Source organism: Tasmannia lanceolata, unplaced genomic scaffold (assembly GCF_043159265.1).
Source record: "Tasmannia lanceolata isolate RefF3 unplaced genomic scaffold, GAP_Taslan_0.1 ptg000257l, whole genome shotgun sequence".
NCBI classification, from domain to species: domain Eukaryota; kingdom Viridiplantae; phylum Streptophyta; class Magnoliopsida; order Canellales; family Winteraceae; genus Tasmannia; species Tasmannia lanceolata.
In genome coordinates, this window is record NW_027518932.1 from 17,430 (window position 1) to 41,346 (window position 23,917).

Consider the following 23,917-nt stretch of genomic DNA (forward strand, 5'->3'; position numbering starts at 1 on the left):
TCCCCTCCGTTTATAGAGTTCCCTCTAGCAATTCGTTCCCTTGTATGTGTCCCCTTGATTTTGGAAACTAAATTCAATTAAAACTCTCTGTTTCTTAAACATGTAAAACACATGGATACTCAAAATGATTTTTTCTTATTGAATGTTACCAATAACCAATGGGACTTTTAGAAATAGGAAACCTTCTCCAACTCAAATTCTCTCTTTTCCTTTTTAAATTTCCACCAATAGGAAATTAGAATAAATCAACCAATGGGATCTCTCATAACTGTTATCCAATAGGATTTGAGCATTTAATAAGCACATGTTAATTAAGACATGTACACACCATAATATGGTGTATCTCATCTTTAATACATGTGTGTGCACCCTATGTATGGTGCTCTTCCTCCCTGTATCACATATAGTGGATCCAATCCATATCACACATACGATCAAATCTGAAACCCATATTGTCCAACAATCCATAAGGGTCTAGCGAGTTGTGAGTGTGATCGGCCCAGGGATCCAATGATCATTCTCACAGGGTCCACAATGGGCCCTACTGTGATCTCACGCAATGTAGTCCAACTACGATAGCATTAGGCAAGTGACCCCCACCATGACGTTACCCTGAAGAAGACCATTAGATCAAATTACCCAAATCACATCCAATGTGTAGTCCTTCCTCCAATCCTTCATTTACCGAGTTGGGTCTTGTGGAGGGTGGACATCAATTACCCCATGGGCTCACTCAATGGTATACCTTTCTATCTATCAAGCTTGGGCCCGCAAATGCATTTGCAGCTCCCTTTTGAAACAATCAATGTTTTTGAAAAACTTTGATAAACAATTTATCAAACGGATTGGCCAGTCATTATTTAATGGCCTAGCTGAGATCGAAATTGCAAATGATTTTCCTCTATGGGAGGGGTGGAGGATTCAATGATGGGCATCACTATTGACCCCACGGGTTTACCCCATGACCCAGCACTACCCGCTGGTAACCCCGGACCGGGGACTACTGTTAGATAGACCAAAGCCATAAGGTGCGCCCACAGACTAAAAATATCCCTCAGGTCTAAGGACATATCCAAGGGTCCTGTCTGACAGAATAACCTTATCCAATTCCTTGTCCACAGGTTATTCTACGAAGCCATCCGTTCAGTGTGTGATCCAATCATTTCGCCCATTCCACCTACTTAGAATCAACTACCTCAGTGACCTAGATAGGCCACCCCAATGCGTATATGGAGGCAGGTTCGATTCTAGTTGTGTACAGGTACGAGATGTCCAATCTCAACCCCAACCAAGAACATTCTAGGTCTGCAAAGAACCTGAAGATCATATCTCCCCACCACATAATCTCAATGTGCATGACCTATCCTACGATGCTACCTAAGGATAAAGGTGTGCCTAGAAGCACATTAGGTTAATGGTTTATCTATCTTTTAAGGGTTTCTAACATCTAAAACCTAAGGCTCCATGGGTTGACCAGTCTCATGCTTGGGTTGCATTCATGGAAGAGAATTGTGTCTCCACCCTTAAACAATTGGGCATATAAGTTAATAATATATTGTTGCCAGGCATATTCTCACGATTCACTCCAACAAATACCCAATAGATGTCATGTAACAATAAATAATAGTTGCAACATTACAACAACTGGATTTTGATTAGGGCACACACCCTAACAATGACGGCTTCTGAATGCGCTTTACCCAGATTCCCCATAAACCGGCTTAAAACTCCAACCGCGTAAGTAATTTTTGGCCTAGTATATACCATGGAAAACATCAAGCTCCCGACAAGGGTAGCATATGGGATTCGATCCATTTTCTTCACATCCTCTTCCGATTTTGGGCACTGATTGGAACATAACTTAAAGTAAGCTGCTAATGTGTCTTTATCGGCTTAGACTTGCTCATCCCAAACCATTCAAGCACCTTTTTTATAAACATCTTTTGTGAAAGCAACAAAGTTCCAAGGATAAAAAGAATGGAACTTTGTTGCTTTCACAAAATATGTTTGTAAAAAAGGGGCTTGAAAGGTTTGGGATAAGCAAATCTAAGCCGATAAAGCCATCATCAGCGGCTCACTTTAAGATATGTTCCGATCAATTCCCAAAATCGGAAGAGGAGATGAAGAAAATGGATCGAGTCCCATATGCTAGCATTGTTGGGAGCTTGATGTTTATCGTGATATGAACTAGGCCGAACATTGCTTATGCGGTTGGAGTTTTAATCCGGTTTATGGCGAATCCAGGTAAAGCACATTCGGAGGCCGCCAAATTGGTGCTTCGCTACCTAAGAAGTACTACTGATTATGTTATGATATATGGAAAGGATTCGAATCCGTTGCATGATTTTGTTGATACAAGTTATGCTAATGATATGGACAAAGAAAGATCTACTACGGGTTATATATTTAGGTTTGGGAATGGTCCTATTAATTAGATGTCAAAGCTGCAACCAACGGTTGCATTATCCACTATCGAGGCATTAAGTTAAAACCTATGGATTTATTTTGTGATAACATGAGTATCATTTATTTGGCCAAGAATTCAATTTTTCACAAAGGACCACATATATATCGGTTCAATATCACTACATTTAGGAAGTCATTAAAGATGGAAGGATCTATTTGTTGAAGGTGTGAACCAAAGAGAATGTGGTGGATATGCTCATAAAGATGGTTCAAGGAGAGAAGTTATATTGAAGTTTATCTTCCCCCAGTCTCAAGAAGGAAGGGTTGGCACGCTGGTGATTGTGCATCAAGGTGGAGATTGTTAAAATGGTGACGCATGAGCACCATTTTTTTATTTCTTTTTTCGAAGTCGGTATCTCTTGGTCTTTTAAATGGGATGTTTTCCTTGCCTCTCTCATATGGTTTTTTAAAGACAAAAGATAAATAGGGTTTAAAAAAGGAGAAGAGTGAGAGATTTGAGAGGAGAAAAGGTTTAGACAAGAAAAGAGGGGTTTCCTCTTGGGGCTTTAGGAGGGCTTTGTGGTAAAGCGAAAACAAGTTTCTTCTTCTTGGTTTTCCAAGGTGTGTTCCTCTTCTTATGGTGTGCCCATCAAATGGATGGTTTGGATCTTCCTATGGTGTGGCACGTACAGTACTTTTTGGCAAGTGGGATTGGAAATTAGGGATCTGCTAGGGACTATCGATCAATTAAATGAATCTGAGAGCAACCACCTTTGTCCTCAGGTTAATAAAATGAATAAGACAAAATCTTAGCCTGTGTGGGTTGTGTGGCTACTCTCACATGCAACAGCCAAGCCGCAACATGCCTGAAGTGATTGTCCCTAGTAAATCTTTAGTTTTAAACCTAACATTTAACAAAGTAAAGTGATTGTCGCCAAAGGATGTGGGGCGGGGATGGGGATTAGATATTCCCCATGGGGAGGGGAGGGGGATTCCCCATGATCCCCGCAGTGGGGAGGGGAAGGGGAGGGGGAAAATTCCCCGCATAGGGCAAGGGGTAGGGGACCCCAACATCCGGCCCCGACCCGCCCCGTTGCCAGCCTTAAGAAAGATCTCTCAAGGAAGAAGATGCTAGTGTGTTTAAATCTGTCAGTGATAACAAACTGATCTTGATCAGTTCTTCTTCATGCATTCAACAAGAAAATAATGGAATGAAGAGAAAAAGGACTATAACACTAGTCTACAATTCCAATTCATTAACAAGGAAAGAAAGAATAAAGGAGAAGAGCCTCTCTCTCTCTCTCTCTCAAATCAATGTCATTCTCAGAAATGAAATGAGATTGGCTTCATATAGACAGCCCTTACAACTAACATCAACCAACATAACCCCCAATGGTAAAGAGACTAAAAAAGGACATGTATAATAATCAAATGATTAATAATGATGACTACTAAATATAACAAAATATGGAAGGACAATAGTATAATAACATTACTATTGCAAGTAATGGTGAAGCAGATGCACCAAAGGATGTAGTGCATCACACTTGCCTTCTTAGAAAGAACTCGGCCCTGAGTTCACATAAATTCCACCCGGGAATTAGTCCACCTGGATCAAAGATGAAGATATACACACCCTCGTCCCAAGGAATATAACCTCCCACCTTAATTCTCTTATTGAGTTGTATCTTACCATGTGATGTGCGTGGGCTAGTAGAATACCTATAATCCCCAATTCAATGTCTGCTGAATATGACATATGTGTAGTAGTCCGCTGTTTAAACCAAATATGACATATGTGTAGCAGTCCACTATGTAAACGTATCATATATAGAATTGACAACCATTAGCCCCATCTCCTTCTCTTTGAAATGACAAGTGTAAGGGCCGTCTCTCTCTCTCTCTCTCTCTCTCTCTCTCTCTCTATCAGCATTAAAATCATTAAATGTTAAAAACGAAATAAATGTAAAGTGTAATGATAAAGGGCGGTGAAACTTTGAGAAATTCGGGTGATAGAATTTTTTTTTAATACTTTATAGGTTCTAATAGTTTATATAAAAATAAGCCATGGAAAATATTAATTATAAGGGCCGTGACTACAAGGTTCTAATTCTTCACACGCACACACACGCACACGCACGCACGCACTAGCACACTGGCGCACACGCACATAGGGATTTGCTAGCATTCATCGCAGAAGCCATTTTACGGCTGCGCTGTTGTATGTGAGGGCAGCCACCTCGTGAATGAAGACAAACTCTCACATCGCGGATGGTCTGTTGATGGATGCTAGCAAATCCCTACGTACACTCACACACGATATAGTTACTTAACTTTTAAAGAGGCAATTCCTTAATATTCTATTTGTAGATACGATTAATTTAAAATTAACCTATTTACACATTATGCCCCTTCGTATTTGATTGTTTAAGGCGTTCATATATTTGGCCCGATTGCGGATGGACCATTGTTTCAAAAATCTCCATTGTGAGACAATCTTAGAATCTAAATTTATGGCATATAAATGGATGAAAATGAATTATTGTAAGTTTAAAAAAAAAAAAAGATTAGCGGCATTAACTTATCTATTTTAGGAATGTTTTAAAAGATCAAGAATGGTAGGGATTATTATTTAAAAACAAGAATAAGTCGCACCCTTAGCGAATTCATCAGAATGATAATCTCTTCAAAATTTGGGGAGTTTTCTTAAAAAAATTGGACCATTTACAAATCCTAATTATAAGATATATAAGACCATATGTAGATACATAAGACATGAGAGATATAATAGCTTATATTACGAAATTTTATTAGTTTTTTTATAAACACATAAGATATAAGAGATTTACTCTTGGCATTTACACTTATCTGTTCAGATTGTATAATTATCTTCGTCATATGCAAAAGAAAATTTAGGGCAGAATGTGAAATTCTCATCATTTTTATTTGTACCATGAGCTTTATCTTAAATGCGAATGATTTTTTAAATTAAAAGAAATTTTGTGTAGTTGTTTGATTTTTTAACTTTTAATAATTTATGGACAAAGGAAGATCTATTATGGGTTATGCTAATGGGAATGGTCCTATTAGTTGGATGGCAAAGTTGCAACCAACGGTTGCCTTATCCACTATCGAGGCCGAGTACATGGAGACAGCGGAAGCTTGCTAGAAAGTAGTTTGGCTTCAAGGTTTGATGGGTGAGATTGGCATCGAGTCAAAACCCATGGATTATTTTTTTGTGATAACATGTGCATCATTTGTTTGGCCATGAATTCGGTTAATCACAAAAGGACCAAACATATATCGGTACAATATCACTACATTCAGGAAGTCTGATGGAAGGATCTATTTGTTGAAAGTGTGAACCAAGGAGAATGTAGTGGATATGATCGTAACGATGGTTCAAGGAGAAAAGTTAGATCGAAGTTTATCTTCTCTCGGTCTCAAGAAGGAAGACTTGGTATGCCGATGATTATGCATCAATGTGGAGATTGTTAAAATGGTGACGCATGAGCACCAGTTTTTTCATTTTTTGTTTTTTTGGAGCGGGTCTCACTTGGTCTTTTAAGTGGGATGTTTTCCATGCCTCTCTCATATGGTTTTGTAAAGGCAAGAGATAAAAAGGTTTTTAAAAAGGAGGAGAAGAGTGAGAGGTTTGAGAGGAGAAAAGGTTACTACAAGAAATGAGGGGTTTTCTCTTTGGGCTCTAGGAGGGCTTCTCTGGTGAGGCGAAAACATGTTTCTTCTTCCTGGTTACTTAGGGTGTGTTCCTCTTCTTTCATTCTTCATTTCCATTAGTTTTTCCTTGCAACCCTAGCATAATGTTGGAGGTTTTTTTAAGGGGATTTCTCCTCATACTTAGTGTATAGATTTGGGGGTTTTTTGTGATTGTATAGAAGGTTGGAGAGAAGGGTTTTTCGGTGGTTTTTACAAGTGTGGAGGTAACGTTGTGCTATTTGGTTTGAAATAATGGACCTGTGTTACCTTGTCGTTGGATGTAGCCCATTATGGTGAACTGCATATATTGTTTTCTTCTTGTGATTGCTTGTGATTTATTTCTTTTGCTCCTCTTAAAAACTGGGCTGCTGTTGGATCAAATATCAAGGGGGTACCGCCCACATGGGACTTGACCGTCGGGCACCGTATTAAAACTCTTGTTTTATAATATTGTAAAGTAGTAACGGTTTGCTAGAAGAACTCTTAATTTGACAATATATTTTCTGAATTATAGTTTATAATGTAAAAGATATTAACAAGGGAAAAGTGTTTCTACTCGGTCAAAAGTAGATAACGTCGTCTACTACGTCGCATGAAACAAAGTGGGCCCACATTGCTTGGATAATCCAGAGCATTCATTTGTTAGGCCCTGAGATAGATAGGGTGTGCCCTAAAAATCAACTTCAAACGATCATCCTAACCCTTCAATTTGTGGAGGTTAAAAATGGGAGGTTCATAGCCCTCCATATTTAACCTCCACAAATAGAAGGGTTGGGATGATCTTATGGTTTTTATTTTATTTTATTTTATTTTGGCACACCCTAACTATTGCGATCAGGACCCAAACAATGTGGGCCCCACTGTAACTTTGGCCGACGGAGTAGATAACGTATCTACTCGGCCGTGTAGAAACACTTTTCCCTATTAACAATTAGATTGGTATGGTAATTCCATCACAATATTATCCGAAAACATGAAATTGTCAAAACGATTTCCCGAAGGAAATGATATATTAAGACGTTTTTTGATAAATTTGCCATCAGTGGATCAGGATCATCCTATCATAGTTTTAACGTAGATGATGGATGGATTTTTTATGTGAGTGGGGGTCCACCATATCAACAGCTTGAACGACAGAAAATCGACACCAATTATTTCTCAAATCGCATATTTGAAAAACATCCAAATGGTCAAAGGAGTTTAAAATATATTTATTTACCATTTAACCAAGTTTTGGCAACTAATCTTTAATAGCGAAGTAACGAAAATAAAATTTTTTATAGATGCTGTAAGTTTTTTTATAATTACAAGTGAAATTTTATTTTCTACCCCATTCCTCCGCATATCCATCCTTTTGTTTGTGCTTTCTTGGAAATGACTATTTTCAGGGAAAGGCAAACAAAAGGTGGAAATATAGCCATTCTTACGAAAAGATAAACAAGAGGAGGTGGTAATGCTGAAAAGGGGTCGGGAAAAATCAATTTCCTAATTAGAGTGGTATTGGCCAACCTTAAAAAAAGGTCTGCAAATTAGCAATCAAATGGGTAGGTATAAATAGGGTAGGCATTGTTCGAGACCATGTGGGAGATCACCCAGTTTGATTTCAGCATGTCCTTCGCTCGGCTAATAGGGTAGCGGACCGTTTCGCGAGAGATGGAGTAAATTGGATCTTTGATTTTCTTCCTCCATAATATGTTGTTTCTTATTTTTCTTTGTCTGTACTCATGACCAGTTGGGTGGTGGGGCAAGCCCCACTTATTAATTTAGATCTAAGCATTTAAAAAAAGGGCAGGCATTTTTCAACTCAGATAAGTTACATTATAATTTAGGTACGAAAAGATTGTTTCAACTTTCACAGAAAAAAGAGTCTGACGACTGCTTCTATTCTTTGCGGGGAAAGATCTACTTGGATGAAAAAAATAGATTAGATAGCGTAGTTGTTAAACCATATATTGATTAAGTTGTAACAAGACCATTTCCATGAAATCACATGACACTTAAGCCATGCATCTGTTTCTCTCTCTCTCTCTCTCTGCCTATAAATATGCACCCATTCTAAGCTTCTTCCACACCATCAAAACACTCGCACCCAATACTCCTCTTTAGATTGATAAAATGGAGAAGGCTACTCCCCTCCTTGTACTTGTACTCCTTTCCTTGGCATCTTCTCTTACCTTTGCCGCTGATCCCAGTCCTCTACAGGACTTTTGTGTTGCTGACAATATGTCTCCAGGTACAAATGCTTTTTTTTTATTTCTCAATTTAACTTCCATTAGTATCATGATAATCACGTGTTTGTGCAAACCCAATTCCATTTTTGGTAGGTATTGTGGGGTTTGGCTAGATGACTTGAGAAATATTGTTATTGCATTTACTCTGCGTGTGGACACCGGCCCTACGTGCATGGGTTATGTTTTTTTTTATTGGCTGATCTTTTTTTGATGTTTTTCCTTCTCAGTGTTAGTCAATGGCGTGGTTTGCAAGGACCCAATGCTCGCTCAGGCAAGCGATTTCTTCTTTCCAGGGCTTGACATGCCACGCAACACAAATAACCGAGTTGGGTCCAATGTGACCGCAGTGAACGTGGTCCAAATACCAGGACTCAACACTCTTGGCATCTCCATGGCTCGCATAGACTTTGCACCCTACGGACTAAACCCTCCCCACACACACCCAAGGGGCACTGAGATGATTGTAGTTCAAGAGGGCACCCTCCTCGTTGGTTTCGTCACCTCTAACCTTGCAAATGGCGAAAATCGGCTCATATCAAAGGTCCTCAATAAGGGTGATGTGTTTGTGTTTCCAATAGGTCTCATTCACTTCCAATTCAATGTTGGACAGACCAATGCGGTGGCCATTGCCGCTCTGGCAAGTCAGAACCCAGGTGTGATCACCATAGCTAATGCCGTCTTCGGATCAAACCTGCCCATCTCCGATGATGTTCTCGCCAAGGCCTTCCAACTTGACAAGAAAGTAGTTGATTTTCTTCAGGCACAGTTCGGGCCCAAAAACTAGATAACTACCGACAAGGATCCCATGCATTAACTACAATAGTGTATTTGAATAAGCAAACTTGGTGTTTGCATTTCTTAAAATCGTAATAATAATACAGTTTGAGCATGTCAATGGGACAATCAAGCGATTGATTGAATATACAGTCTTGTTTTTCATGAATTCTCTCTCTCTCTCTCACACACACACACACACACACACACACCCAAATCCGAGATCCAGGCCGGGCAAACGACGGTGCCTCATACCTACAACGCGACCCTCACAATCTGGTAAGGTAATTAGAATCATATATCGGAAATAAATCCAGGCATATATCAGAGTAGTAAAGCCAATGTAAAACTAAAACATCGATATCCATCAATACTATTAAAAGATGTATACACGCTCAAGTGCAAATTACTAGTCCTTTGACCAAATAAAACGAGGGTACGCTCCCACTCCAGATCTTTGCACAAGTCCAATTTCAATATCTGAAAATTTTAAACTACGAGTGAGCTAACGCTCAGATAGTAAACAAGCATTACTCTAGCTGGGTCTAGCATGGTAGGGAAACAGAAGGCTGCAACAGAAAGTCAAAGTGAAGCCGAAACTTAGAGTGAGGGATACACTACACATTCTGATGGTTCAACACAAGTAATTTTGAGCCACACAAAATATGCTTAACACAAGGTAAATAATCAGGGATTCATATTACCACAAATGGATAAGAGCCAAAATAGAACATACAAAATTTGCATGTAGAAACCGAAACTGAAATGAGAAGCATGGCCACAATTATAAAAGCCGAAATAGGAGGCAAGGAGCAATGTGAAGTAAAATAGGCATAGAATGAGTAATCAGAGAATCATTTTCCCAAGATACGAACCAAACAAGATCAAATCACATACCTAGACTAAAAATGAAGCTGGAACTGAAATATGCAACAAGAAGCATGGTCGCGTATTTCAAAAGTTCACAGTGGAGATTTTACAAGCAGCATGATCAAACACAAGTAACTGAGATCAAAATATACCAATAGACATAGTCAGGATATTCAAAAGGATTCACTTATCACAAGACATAAACAAGGTCTTCATCATAATATTTTCAAGAAGATCAAAAGTTTGAACCTTCTTCCAAAAATGATTTTAGTAAAGAACTTGAATATTTGAAGGAAGAAAATGAAACCCTCAAGGAAGAAAATGAGGGATTAATTCTTGAATTTTCTTATCAAATTGTTGAATTAAAAAGTGATCATGAAAATTAATAAATACTCAAACAGGGAAAATCAAGAAGAAATTAATGATTTTTTAAACCAAATTCAAGATCTTAAAAGAGAAAATGAAAAGTTGAGAATATGTCTAAATAGGTTTATTAATGGGGATAGAATTGTAGACATTATTCTTAAAAGATCTAGATGCACAACTTACTATAGAACATATTTTGCATCTAGAAGGCATGCTAACCCATCCATAAGATGTCACTATTGTGGATCTTATGGACATTATAAATTTCAATGTGAGCATAGAAATCAATATTCTAAATGGGTTAGAAGGAATGGACCCAATAAAACTTGGGTTCTAAAAGCTCCAACATGAATCATTGTTTGAGTTTTTACTCAGATTTAGGGGCTGGAGCTAAAAATTGAAAAATCTTTACAATTTGAAAATGAATGTTGAAAATCATTTTGAGATGATGAGTTAAGCCGAAGGTTGAACTTAAAATGAAAATTCTAGAGTCCTTGGCAATTTCTTTTTGAAAACCCCCTCTTATATTGAATTTCTAAATAAAAAAAGAGGGAGTTGTAGTTTTAAATTCTATTTGACTAAGGCGAACCTAAAACTTATGTATTAATATTTCAAAACCCCTTGATATTTTGATATGCTCTCATCTCTTCTTTATGTGGATGACAAAGGAGGAAAGAAATTTGGTGTTATGTTTTAAAGTTCTAAGTTGGAATATCATTTACTTCAAAACATATTTTATTGGAAAATCCCTTGTATGATGTCATCAAAAAAGGGGGGAGATGTAAGCCTAATTGTTCAACCCTTGGCTATCTTCTATTTTATGATGATTCAAAACACAAATGATTATATGTACTAATTGTGTTTGTTATTTAAGTTGAAGGTTCGTCAAGGTTCAAAGTCAAAGCAAGAGGAGATCCATGAAGTTGAAAGGGACTAGAAGACACAATTTGAAGAAGATCAAAAGTCAAGTCTTGTGTCAAATAGAATGTAAAATCCAATCCCACACTTAGGATCCAAACAAGGCATCAAAAGAGGGTTAAAATACCCCAAGTAAGCTAATGGAATGAAGAAAATCAAGCGGACCAAGTTCCCAAGGCAAAACAATAGGAAAATATGAAATGGCCAAAATTCAGGGGGGGGACGGTCGATCGAGACATGGTCGGTCGACCGGTGCCATTCTGATATAAAAAAAAGGAAAAAAATACATTTACACCCCCTCTTGTTTCTGACAACTCTAACCCTGACTTTCAAAACGTGACAAGTACACCCCCTGAGGTTTCAATTTGTGACAAGTACACCCCCTCCTTCAACTGTCCGTCGGTTTAACCTGATAGAAAGACTAAAACTAACCATGGTTAATATTTTGACGCCAGAAACACCCTCATTTGCAGAGGGATTAGGGTTACGCCATTTTCCACTGCTGCCGTCGCCACCTTCGGCCACCGCCGACACCTCCGGCCACCGCCGTCACCTCCACCACAAACAATGAAACCCCACCCATGGCTACATCAAAGCCACATTTCAAGAAAAAAAATAAAACAAAAAAAGCCCTAAAATATTAGGGTTTATGTGCAATTCATGATAATGGTGCGAATGAAGATAAATAAAACTCCTAAATCAAGGGTTTATGTTGATAAATAAACAAGGGTTTGAATCAAACCCTAATTTCAGTTTTTAAGTAACCCTAATTTCAGTTTTTAAGTCTGAAAACCTTAATTTTCAGTTGGGGAAGACGAGGGCATTTTGGTCATTTCTACCTCGCCATCTACTCCGTCACGTTAAAACAACTTCAGGGGGTGTACTTGTCACGTTTTGAAAGTCAGGGTTAGAATTGAATGTGTTAGAAACTAAAGGGGGTGTGTCTGTATTTTTCCCTTAAAAAACATGAGAGAGCCTCTGGCGGTCCACCGTGAGTGACTTCGCAAGTATTTTAAATAGCCTAACGGCTAGTTTAAACTATCCATTACAGAGCCGTTGGGGGTGTCCCAAATGGCTAGTTTTTGGGTTTTTGGCTATAAAAGGGTTCTCAAACCACTTAGACAAAATCAACAAGCTCTAATATACACTTAAAGCATCTCTTGAGTGAAAAGTCACTCCTTGTGCCTCTCTTCGAGAAATCTTATGAGGGATTGGATTCAAGGCTTAAAATTGTATATCTTTATGAGAGCATCTTGTGTAATTGCCTTTGAACAATGCATTCCTTCATTCTTTTAATCTTATATTTGGCAAGTAATCAGAGATGCAGAGCCTTCTCCGAAGGTGAGTGTTGGGAGACATAGATCCGTCTCCGTCGACAAGTGTTGAGGCGCAGAGCAACCTCGTTGTATTGGTTTGATCTTCACCGTTAAGAACAGATTTTAGTGACCATCAACAGTTGTGGTGGAGATGTAGGTCTGGGGTTTTAAACCGAACCCCTATTAAATCTCATTGTACTCCTTCCCTTATCTCCTTTACTTTACTTGTGCATTGATTTTAAGTTCTTTGTGTTTATTGTTAAAATTTTCTTTGATTTAATTTCTTAATCAATCCTTTAAAAGGGCACAATTTTATAAATCTAATTCGCTTCCCCTTTGGGTTGCAATCACCTAGGCCTACACATATTTATTTTCAGATTCCTTGCAAGATTCCATTGCCGCCATGTATTCGGGCTCGGTACAGGATAATGCAACCGTTGGTAGCAAGTTTGACATCAAACTAATAAGACCATTCCTAAACTCGAATACATTACCCATAATAGATCTTCCTTTGTCCATAACATTAGCATAACTTGCATAAAAAAAACCATGCAGCGACTTCGAATCCTTCTCATATGTGATAGCATAATCACTAGTACCTCTTACATAGAAAAGCGCTCATTTGACTGAAACTCGGCAGTGGAATCAATATGCACGGCAGAAACAAGATTGAGCTAAAAACAAAAACTTTTCGATCCACCAACTGAACCAAGATCTTAGTTGCTAGATTAATCAATGTTTATGAATTGAAATTCGGATGGTTAAGGACATTTACCAATTGGTTGACCGATACTGCCAATCTCTGCTTGATCTACTCCCCATTAGGTACCCGACGTTTCTGAAACCCAAGCTGGTCCGGAAGTCGAAGTAGTGGCTTCTCAAACCGTGCGGTTGAAGGAGAAATAGGAGAGAACTTGGAATCCTCTCCCAAACTAAAACCAATAAGGCTTTCAAGTTCTTCTAAAGAACTAGAAACAAAACTAGAAGCGGGAAAAAGAAAGGAGAAAAATGAAATTGGGAGGGGAGATGGGCTGGACGAATTTTGCATATGGGTTTCCAAATTGTGCAAGTAATCCAAATTGTCCACCCATCCCCTCCGTTTATAGAGTTCCCTCTAGCAATTCGTTCCCTTGTATGTGTCCCCTTGATTTTGGAAACTAAATTCAATTAAAACTCTCTGTTTCTTAAACATGTAAAACACATGGATACTCAAAATGATTTTTTCTTATTGAATGTTACCAATAACCAATGGGACTTTTAGAAATAGGAAACCTTCTCCAACTCAAATTCTCTCTTTTCCTTTTTAAATTTCCACCAATAGGAAATTAGAATAAATCAACCAATGGGATCTCTCATAACTGTTATCCAATAGGATTTGAGCATTTAATAAGCACATGTTAATTAAGACATGTACACACCATAATATGGTGTATCTCATCTTTAATACATGTGTGTGCACCCTATGTATGGTGCTCTTCCTCCCTGTATCACATATAGTGGATCCAATCCATATCACACATACGATCAAATCTGAAACCCATATTGTCCAACAATCCATAAGGGTCTAGCGAGTTGTGAGTGTGATCGGCCCAGGGATCCAATGATCATTCTCACAGGGTCCACAATGGGCCCTACTGTGATCTCACGCAATGTAGTCCAACTACGATAGCATTAGGCAAGTGACCCCCACCATGACGTTACCCTGAAGAAGACCATTAGATCAAATTACCCAAATCACATCCAATGTGTAGTCCTTCCTCCAATCCTTCATTTACCGAGTTGGGTCTTGTGGAGGGTGGACATCAATTACCCCATGGGCTCACTCAATGGTATACCTTTCTATCTATCAAGCTTGGGCCCGCAAATGCATTTGCAGCTCCCTTTTGAAACAATCAATGTTTTTGAAAAACTTTGATAAACAATTTATCAAACGGATTGGCCAGTCATTATTTAATGGCCTAGCTGAGATCGAAATTGCAAATGATTTTCCTCTATGGGAGGGGTGGAGGATTCAATGATGGGCATCACTATTGACCCCACGGGTTTACCCCATGACCCAGCACTACCCGCTGGTAACCCCGGACCGGGGACTACTGTTAGATAGACCAAAGCCATAAGGTGCGCCCACAGACTAAAAATATCCCTCAGGTCTAAGGACATATCCAAGGGTCCTGTCTGACAGAATAACCTTATCCAATTCCTTGTCCACAGGTTATTCTACGAAGCCATCCGTTCAGTGTGTGATCCAATCATTTCGCCCATTCCACCTACTTAGAATCAACTACCTCAGTGACCTAGATAGGCCACCCCAATGCGTATATGGAGGCAGGTTCGATTCTAGTTGTGTACAGGTACGAGATGTCCAATCTCAACCCCAACCAAGAACATTCTAGGTCTGCAAAGAACCTGAAGATCATATCTCCCCACCACATAATCTCAATGTGCATGACCTATCCTACGATGCTACCTAAGGATAAAGGTGTGCCTAGAAGCACATTAGGTTAATGGTTTATCTATCTTTTAAGGGTTTCTAACATCTAAAACCTAAGGCTCCATGGGTTGACCAGTCTCATGCTTGGGTTGCATTCATGGAAGAGAATTGTGTCTCCACCCTTAAACAATTGGGCATATAAGTTAATAATATATTGTTGCCAGGCATATTCTCACGATTCACTCCAACAAATACCCAATAGATGTCATGTAACAATAAATAATAGTTGCAACATTACAACAACTGGATTTTGATTAGGGCACACACCCTAACAATGACGGCTTCTGAATGCGCTTTACCCAGATTCCCCATAAACCGGCTTAAAACTCCAACCACGTAAGTAATTTTTGGCCTAGTATATACCATGGAAAACATCAAGCTCCCGACAAGGGTAGCATATGGGATTCGATCCATTTTCTTCACATCCTCTTCCGATTTTGGGCACTGATTGGAACATAACTTAAAGTAAGCTGCTAATGTGTCTTTATCGGCTTAGACTTGCTCATCCCAAACCATTCAAGCACCTTTTTTATAAACATCTTTTGTGAAAGCAACAAAGTTCCAAGGATAAAAAGAATGGAACTTTGTTGCTTTCACAAAATATGTTTGTAAAAAAGGGGCTTGAAAGGTTTGGGATAAGCAAATCTAAGCCGATAAAGCCATCATCAGCGGCTCACTTTAAGATATGTTCCGATCAATTCCCAAAATCGGAAGAGGAGATGAAGAAAATGGATCGAGTCCCATATGCTAGCATTGTTGGGAGCTTGATGTTTATCGTGATATGAACTAGGCCGAACATTGCTTATGCGGTTGGAGTTTTAATCCGGTTTATGGCGAATCCAGGTAAAGCACATTCGGAGGCCGCCAAATTGGTGCTTCGCTACCTAAGAAGTACTACTGATTATGTTATGATATATGGAAAGGATTCGAATCCGTTGCATGATTTTGTTGATACAAGTTATGCTAATGATATGGACAAAGAAAGATCTACTACGGGTTATATATTTAGGTTTGGGAATGGTCCTATTAATTAGATGTCAAAGCTGCAACCAACGGTTGCATTATCCACTATCGAGGCATTAAGTTAAAACCTATGGATTTATTTTGTGATAACATGAGTATCATTTATTTGGCCAAGAATTCAATTTTTCACAAAGGACCACATATATATCGGTTCAATATCACTACATTTAGGAAGTCATTAAAGATGGAAGGATCTATTTGTTGAAGGTGTGAACCAAAGAGAATGTGGTGGATATGCTCATAAAGATGGTTCAAGGAGAGAAGTTATATTGAAGTTTATCTTCCCCCAGTCTCAAGAAGGAAGGGTTGGCACGCTGGTGATTGTGTATCAAGGTGGAGATTGTTAAAATGGTGACACATGAGCACCATTTTTTTATTTCTTTTTTCGAAGTCGGTATCTCTTGGTCTTTTAAATGGGATGTTTTCCTTGCCTCTCTCATATGGTTTTTTAAAGACAAAAGATAAATAGGGTTTAAAAAAGGAGAAGAGTGAGAGATTTGAGAGGAGAAAAGGTTTAGACAAGAAAAGAGGGGTTTCCTCTTGGGGCTTTAGGAGGGCTTTGTGGTAAAGCGAAAACAAGTTTCTTCTTCTTGGTTTTCCAAGGTGTGTTCCTCTTCTTATGGTGTGCCCATCAAATGGATGGTTTGGATCTTCCTATGGTGTGGCACGTACAGTACTTTTTGGCAAGTGGGATTGGAAATTAGGGATCTGCTAGGGACTATCGATCAATTAAATGAATCTGAGAGCAACCACCTTTGTCCTCAGGTTAATAAAATGAATAAGACAAAATCTTAGCCTGTGTGGGTTGTGTGGCTACTCTCACATGCAACAGCCAAGCCGCAACATGCCTGAAGTGATTGTCCCTAGTAAATCTTTAGTTTTAAACCTAACATTTAACAAAGTAAAGTGATTGTCGCCAAAGGATGTGGGGCGGGGATGGGGATTAGATATTCCCCATGGGGAGGGGAGGGGGATTCCCCATGATCCCCGCAGTGGGGAGGGGAAGGGGAGGGGGAAAATTCCCCGCATAGGGGAAGGGGTAGGGGACCCCAACATCCGGCCCCGACCCGCCCCGTTGCCAGCCTTAAGAAAGATCTCTCAAGGAAGAAGATGCTAGTGTGTTTAAATCTGTCAGTGATAACAAACTGATCTTGATCAGTTCTTCTTCATGCATTCAACAAGAAAATAATGGAATGAAGAGAAAAAGGACTATAACACTAGTCTACAATTCCAATTCATTAACAAGGAAAGAAAGAATAAAGGAGAAGAGCCTCTCTCTCTCTCTCTCTCAAATCAATGTCATTCTCAGAAATGAAATGAGATTGGCTTCATATAGACAGCCCTTACAACTAACATCAACCAACATAACCCCCAATGGTAAAGAGACTAAAAAAGGACATGTATAATAATCAAATGATTAATAATGATGACTACTAAATATAACAAAATATGGAAGGACAATAGTATAATAACATTACTATTGCAAGTAATGGTGAAGCAGATGCACCAAAGGATGTAGTGCATCACACTTGCCTTCTTAGAAAGAACTCGGCCCTGAGTTCACATAAATTCCACCCGGGAATTAGTCCACCTGGATCAAAGATGAAGATATACACACCCTCGTCCCAAGGAATATAACCTCCCACCTTAATTCTCTTATTGAGTTGTATCTTACCATGTGATGTGCGTGGGCTAGTAGAATACCTATAATCCCCAATTCAATGTCTGCTGAATATGACATATGTGTAGTAGTCCGCTGTTTAAACCAAATATGACATATGTGTAGCAGTCCACTATGTAAACGTATCATATATAGAATTGACAACCATTAGCCCCATCTCCTTCTCTTTGAAATGACAAGTGTAAGGGCCGTCTCTCTCTCTCTCTCTCTCTCTCTCTCTATCAGCATTAAAATCATTAAATGTTAAAAACGAAATAAATGTAAAGTGTAATGATAAAGGGCGGTGAAACTTTGAGAAATTCGGGTGATAGAATTTTTTTTTAATACTTTATAGGTTCTAATAGTTTATATAAAAATAAGCCATGGAAAATATTAATTATAAGGGCCGTGACTACAAGGTTCTAATTCTTCACACGCACACACATGCACACGCACGCACGCACTAGCACACTGGCGCACACGCACATAGGGATTTGCTAGCATTCATCGCAGAAGCCATTTTACGGCTGCGCTGTTGTATGTGAGGGCAGCCACCTCGTGAATGAAGACAAACTCTCACATCGCGGATGGTCTGTTGATGGATGCTAGCAAATCCCTACGTACACTCACACACGATATAGGTACTTAACTTTTAAAGAGGCAATTCCTTAATATTCTATTTGTAGATACGATTAATTTAAAATTAACCTATTTACACATTATGCCCCTTCGTATTTGATTGTTTAAGGCGTTCATATATTTGGCCCGATTGCGGATGGACCATTGTTTCAAAAATCTCCATTGTGAGACAATCTTAGAATCTAAATTTATGGCATATAAATGGATGAAAATGAATTATTGTAAGTTTAAAAAAAAAAAAAGATTAGCGGCATTAACTTATCTATTTTAGGAATGTTTTAAAAGATCAAGAATGGTAGGGATTATTATTTAAAAACAAGAATAAGTCGCATCCTTAGCGAATTCATCAGAATGATAATCTCTTCAAAATTTGGGGAGTTTTCTTAAAAAAATTGGACCATTTACAAATCCTAATTATAAGATATATAAGACCATATGTAGATACATAAGACATGAGAGATATAATAGCTTATATTACGAAATTTTATTAGTTTTTTTATAAACACATAAGATATAAGAGATTTACTCTTGGCATTTACACTTATCTGTTCAGATTGTATAATTATCTTCGTCATATGCAAACGAAAATTTAGGGCAGAATGTGAAATTCTCATCATTTTTATTTGTACCATGAGCTTTATCTTAAATGCGAATGATTTTTTAAATTAAAAGAAATTTTGTGTAGTTGTTTGATTTTTTAACTTTTAATAATTTATGGACAAAGGAAGATCTATTATGGGTTATGCTAATGGGAATGGTCCTATTAGTTGGATGGCAAAGTTGCAACCAACGGTTGCCTTATCCACTATCGAGGCCGAGTACATGGAGACAGCGGAAGCTTGCTAGAAAGTAGTTTGGCTTCAAGGTTTGATGGGTGAGATTGGCATCGAGTCAAAACCCATGGATTATTTTTTTGTGATAACATGTGCATCATTTGTTTGGCCATGAATTCGGTTAATCACAAAAGGACCAAACATATATCGGTACAATATCACTACATTCAGGAAGTCTGATGGAAGGATCTATTTGTTGAAAGTGTGAACCAAGGAGAATGTAGTGGATATGATCGTAACGATGGTTCAAGGAGAAAAGTTAGATCGAAGTTTATCTTCTCTCGGTCTCAAGAAGGAAGACTTGGTATGCCGATGATTATGCATCAATGTGGAGATTGTTAAAATGGTGACGCATGAGCACCAGTTTTTTCATTTTTTGTTTTTTTGGAGCGGGTCTCACTTGGTCTTTTAAGTGGGATGTTTTCCATGCCTCTCTCATATGGTTTTGTAAAGGCAAGAGATAAAAAGGTTTTTAAAAAGGAGGAGAAGAGTGAGAGGTTTGAGAGGAGAAAAGGTTACTACAAGAAATGAGGGGTTTTCTCTTTGGGCTCTAGGAGGGCTTCTCTGGTGAGGCGAAAACATGTTTCTTCTTCCTGGTTACTTAGGGTGTGTTCCTCTTCTTTCATTCTTCATTTCCATTAGTTTTTCCTTGCAACCCTAGCATAATGTTGGAGGTTTTTTTAAGGGGATTTCTCCTCATACTTAGTGTATAGATTTGGGGGTTTTTTGTGATTGTATAGAAGGTTGGAGAGAAGGGTTTTTCGGTGGTTTTTACAAGTGTGGAGGTAACGTTGTGCTATTTGGTTTGAAATAATGGACCTGTGTTACCTTGTCGTTGGATGTAGCCCATTATGGTGAACTGCATATATTGTTTTCTTCTTGTGATTGCTTGTGATTTATTTCTTTTGCTCCTCTTAAAAACTGGGCTGCTGTTGGATCAAATATCAAGGGGGTACCGCCCACATGGGACTTGACCGTCGGGCACCGTATTAAAACTCTTGTTTTATAATATTGTAAAGTAGTAACGGTTTGCTAGAAGAACTCTTAATTTGACAATATATTTTCTGAATTATAGTTTATAATGTAAAAGATATTAACAAGGGAAAAGTGTTTCTACTCGGTCAAAAGTAGATAACGTCGTCTACTACGTCGCATGAAACAAAGTGGGCCCACATTGCTTGGATAATCCAGAGCATTCATTTGTTAGGCCCTGAGATAGATAGGGTGTGCCCTAAAAATCAACTTCAAACGATCATCCTAACCCTTCAATTTGTGGAGGTTAAAAATGGGAGGTTCATAGCCCTCCATATTTAACCTCCACAAATAGAAGGGTTGGGATGATCTTATGGTTTTTATTTTATTTTATTTTATTTTGGCACACCCTAACTATTGCGATCAGGACCCAAACAATGTGGGCCCCACTGTAACTTTGGCCGACGGAGTAGATAACGTATCTACTCGGCCGTGTAGAAACACTTTTCCCTATTAACAATTAGATTGGTATGGTAATTCCATCACAATATTATCCGAAAACATGAAATTGTCAAAACGATTTCCCGAAGGAAATGATATATTAAGACGTTTTTTGATAAATTTGCCATCAGTGGATCAGGATCATCCTATCATAGTTTTAACGTAGATGATGGATGGATTTTTTATGTGAGTGGGGGTCCACCATATCAACAGCTTGAACGACAGAAAATCGACACCAATTATTTCTCAAATCGCATATTTGAAAAACATCCAAATGGTCAAAGGAGTTTAAAATATATTTATTTACCATTTAACCAAGTTTTGGCAACTAATCTTTAATAGCGAAGTAACGAAAATAAAATTTTTTATAGATGCTGTAAGTTTTTTTATAATTACAAGTGAAATTTTATTTTCTACCCCATTCCTCCGCATATCCATCCTTTTGTTTGTGCTTTCTTGGAAATGACTATTTTCAGGGAAAGGCAAACAAAAGGTGGAAATATAGCCATTCTTAAGAAAAGATAAACAAGAGGAGGTGGTAATGCTGAAAAGGGGTCGGGAAAAATCAATTTCCTAATTAGAGTGGTATTGGCCAACCTTAAAAAAAGGTCTGCAAATTAGCAATCAAATGGGTAGGTATAAATAGGGTAGGCATTGTTCGAGACCATGTGGGAGATCACCCAGTTTGATTTCAGCATGTCCTTCGCTCGGCTAATAGGGTAGCGGACCGTTTCGCGAGAGATGGAGTAAATTGGATCTTTGATTTTCTTCCTCCATAATATGTTGTTTCTTATTTTTCTTTGTCTGTACTCATGACCAGTTGGGTGGTGGGGCAAGCCCCACTTATTAATTTAGATCTAAGCATTTAAAAAAAGGGCAGGCATTTTTCAACTCAGATAAGTTACATTATAATTTAGTTACGAAAAGATTGTTTCAACTTTCACAGAAAAAAGAGTCTGACGACTGCTTCTATTCTTTGCGGGGAAAGATCTACTTGGATGAAAAAAATAGATTAGATAGCGTAGTTGTTAAACCATATATTGATTAAGTTGTAACAAGACCATTTCCATGAAATCACATGACACTTAAGCCATGCATCTATTTCTCTCTCTCTCTCTCTCTCTCTGCCTATAAATATGCACCCATTCTAAGCTTCTTCCACACCATCAAAACACTCGCACCCAATACTCCTCTTTAGATTGATAAAATGGAGAAGGCTACTCCCCTCCTTGTACTTGTACTCCTTTCCTTGGCATCTTCTCTTACCTTTGCCGCTGATCCCAGTCCTCTACAGGACTTTTGTGTTGCTGACAATATGTCTCCAGGTACAAATGCTTTTTTTTTATTTCTCAATTTAACTTCCATTAGTATCATGATAATCACGTGTTTGTGCAAACCCAATTCCATTTTTGGTAGGTATTGTGGGGTTTGGCTAGATGACTTGAGAAATATTGTTATTGCATTTACTCTGCGTGTGGACACCGGCCCTACGTGCATGGGTTATGTTTTTTTTTATTGGCTGATCTTTTTTTGATGTTTTTCCTTCTCAGTGTTAGTCAATGGCGTGGTTTGCAAGGACCCAATGCTCGCTCAGGCAAGCGATTTCTTCTTTCCAGGGCTTGACATGCCACGCAACACAAATAACCGAGTTGGGTCCAATGTGACCGCAGTGAACGTGGTCCAAATACCAGGACTCAACACTCTTGGCATCTCCATGGCTCGCATAGACTTTGCACCCTACGGACTAAACCCTCCCCACACACACCCAAGGGGCACTGAGATGATTGTAGTTCAAGAGGGCACCCTCCTCGTTGGTTTCGTCACCTCTAACCTTGCAAATGGCGAAAATCGGCTCATATCAAAGGTCCTCAATAAGGGTGATGTGTTTGTGTTTCCAATAGGTCTCATTCACTTCCAATTCAATGTTGGACAGACCAATGCGGTGGCCATTGCCGCTCTGGCAAGTCAGAACCCAGGTGTGATCACCATAGCTAATGCCGTCTTCGGATCAAACCTGCCCATCTCCGATGATGTTCTCGCCAAGGCCTTCCAACTTGACAAGAAAGTAGTTGATTTTCTTCAGGCACAGTTCGGGCCCAAAAACTAGATGACTACCGACAAGGATCCCATGCATTAACTACCATAGTGTATTGGAATATGCAAACTTGATGTTTGCATTTCTTAAAAGAGTAATAATAATACAGTCTGAGTATGTCACTGGGGAAATCAAGGGATTGATTGACTATACAATCTTGTTTTTCATGAATTCGTCTCTCTCTCTCTCTCTCTCTCTCTCTCTCTCTCTCTCTCTCTCTCTCTCACACACACACACACACACACACCGATCATGAAGTCTGCAACAGGATGATCCTAACCCACTGATGGGAAACATAAAGTCAAAGTGAAGCCCAAACTTAAAGCGAGGGATACACTACACATTCTGATGGTTATCTTTTATAGTTCATCACAAAGAAATTCACATAGGGTTCATCACAAGTGATTTGGAACCACACAAGGACCAATGTGAAGTAAAATAGGCATAGAATGAGTAATCAGAGAATCATTTTGCCAAGATACGAACCAAACAGGATCAAATCACATCCCGAGACTAAAAATGTAGCTGAAACTGAAACATGCAACGAGAAGCATGGTCGCGTATTTCAAAAGTTCACAGTGGAGATTTACAAGCATGATCAAACACAAGTAACTAAGATCAAAATATACGAATGAACAAAGTCGCGATATTCAAAAGGATTCATATATCACGTGACATAAACGATGTCTTCATCATAGTAGACCAAAACTGAAAATTAGCACCTTTAAACAAACGAACGTTTTGCTGAAAACTTGAAGAATTGGTATTGCCTGCCATATTGCCAACTTACCGAACCCGTGCCGGTCTTCTTTCGAAATTGTCCCCAGCCTTTCTGCTCTGATACCACTATGTAGAATTTAAAGAACAAGTAATACAGAAACACAGAAGAGAACAGAACACAAAAGAACTTTATTATATTGCTGAATGTATTTAACACACACGAAATAGCCTTTCAATAAGACTTTGACTTTGTATCTCGCGGCCAATCCATAAAGCATGTTTCCTATCTACTTTTAACCGATACAACACTACTCCAATCCGGTGTCTCTCTCTCTCTCCAACGTGCATGAACTGTTGGTGGGCCCAATAATTAATTTGTTTTAAT

The 23,917-nt window shown here is 38.7% G+C and overlaps 2 protein-coding genes across 2 annotated transcripts; both read left to right on the forward strand.

The window, feature by feature from the left end:
• Window positions 1-8,169: 8,169 nt before the first annotated feature.
• Window positions 8,170-9,224, forward strand: LOC143867510 (germin-like protein 8-2). The gene is made up of 2 exons (XM_077376113.1): window positions 8,170-8,356; window positions 8,582-9,224. The coding sequence occupies exons 1-2, from the start codon at window positions 8,239-8,241 to the stop codon at window positions 9,136-9,138; spliced, it is 675 nt and encodes a 224-aa protein (XP_077232228.1). The 5' UTR covers window positions 8,170-8,238; the 3' UTR covers window positions 9,139-9,224.
• Window positions 9,225-21,855: 12,631 nt separating this feature from the next.
• LOC143867513 (germin-like protein 8-2) lies at window positions 21,856-22,887 on the forward strand. The gene is made up of 2 exons (XM_077376115.1): window positions 21,856-22,042; window positions 22,268-22,887. Exons 1-2 carry the CDS (start codon window positions 21,925-21,927, stop codon window positions 22,822-22,824), a joined length of 675 nt encoding a protein of 224 aa, XP_077232230.1. The 5' UTR covers window positions 21,856-21,924; the 3' UTR covers window positions 22,825-22,887.
• Window positions 22,888-23,917: the final 1,030 nt, after the last annotated feature.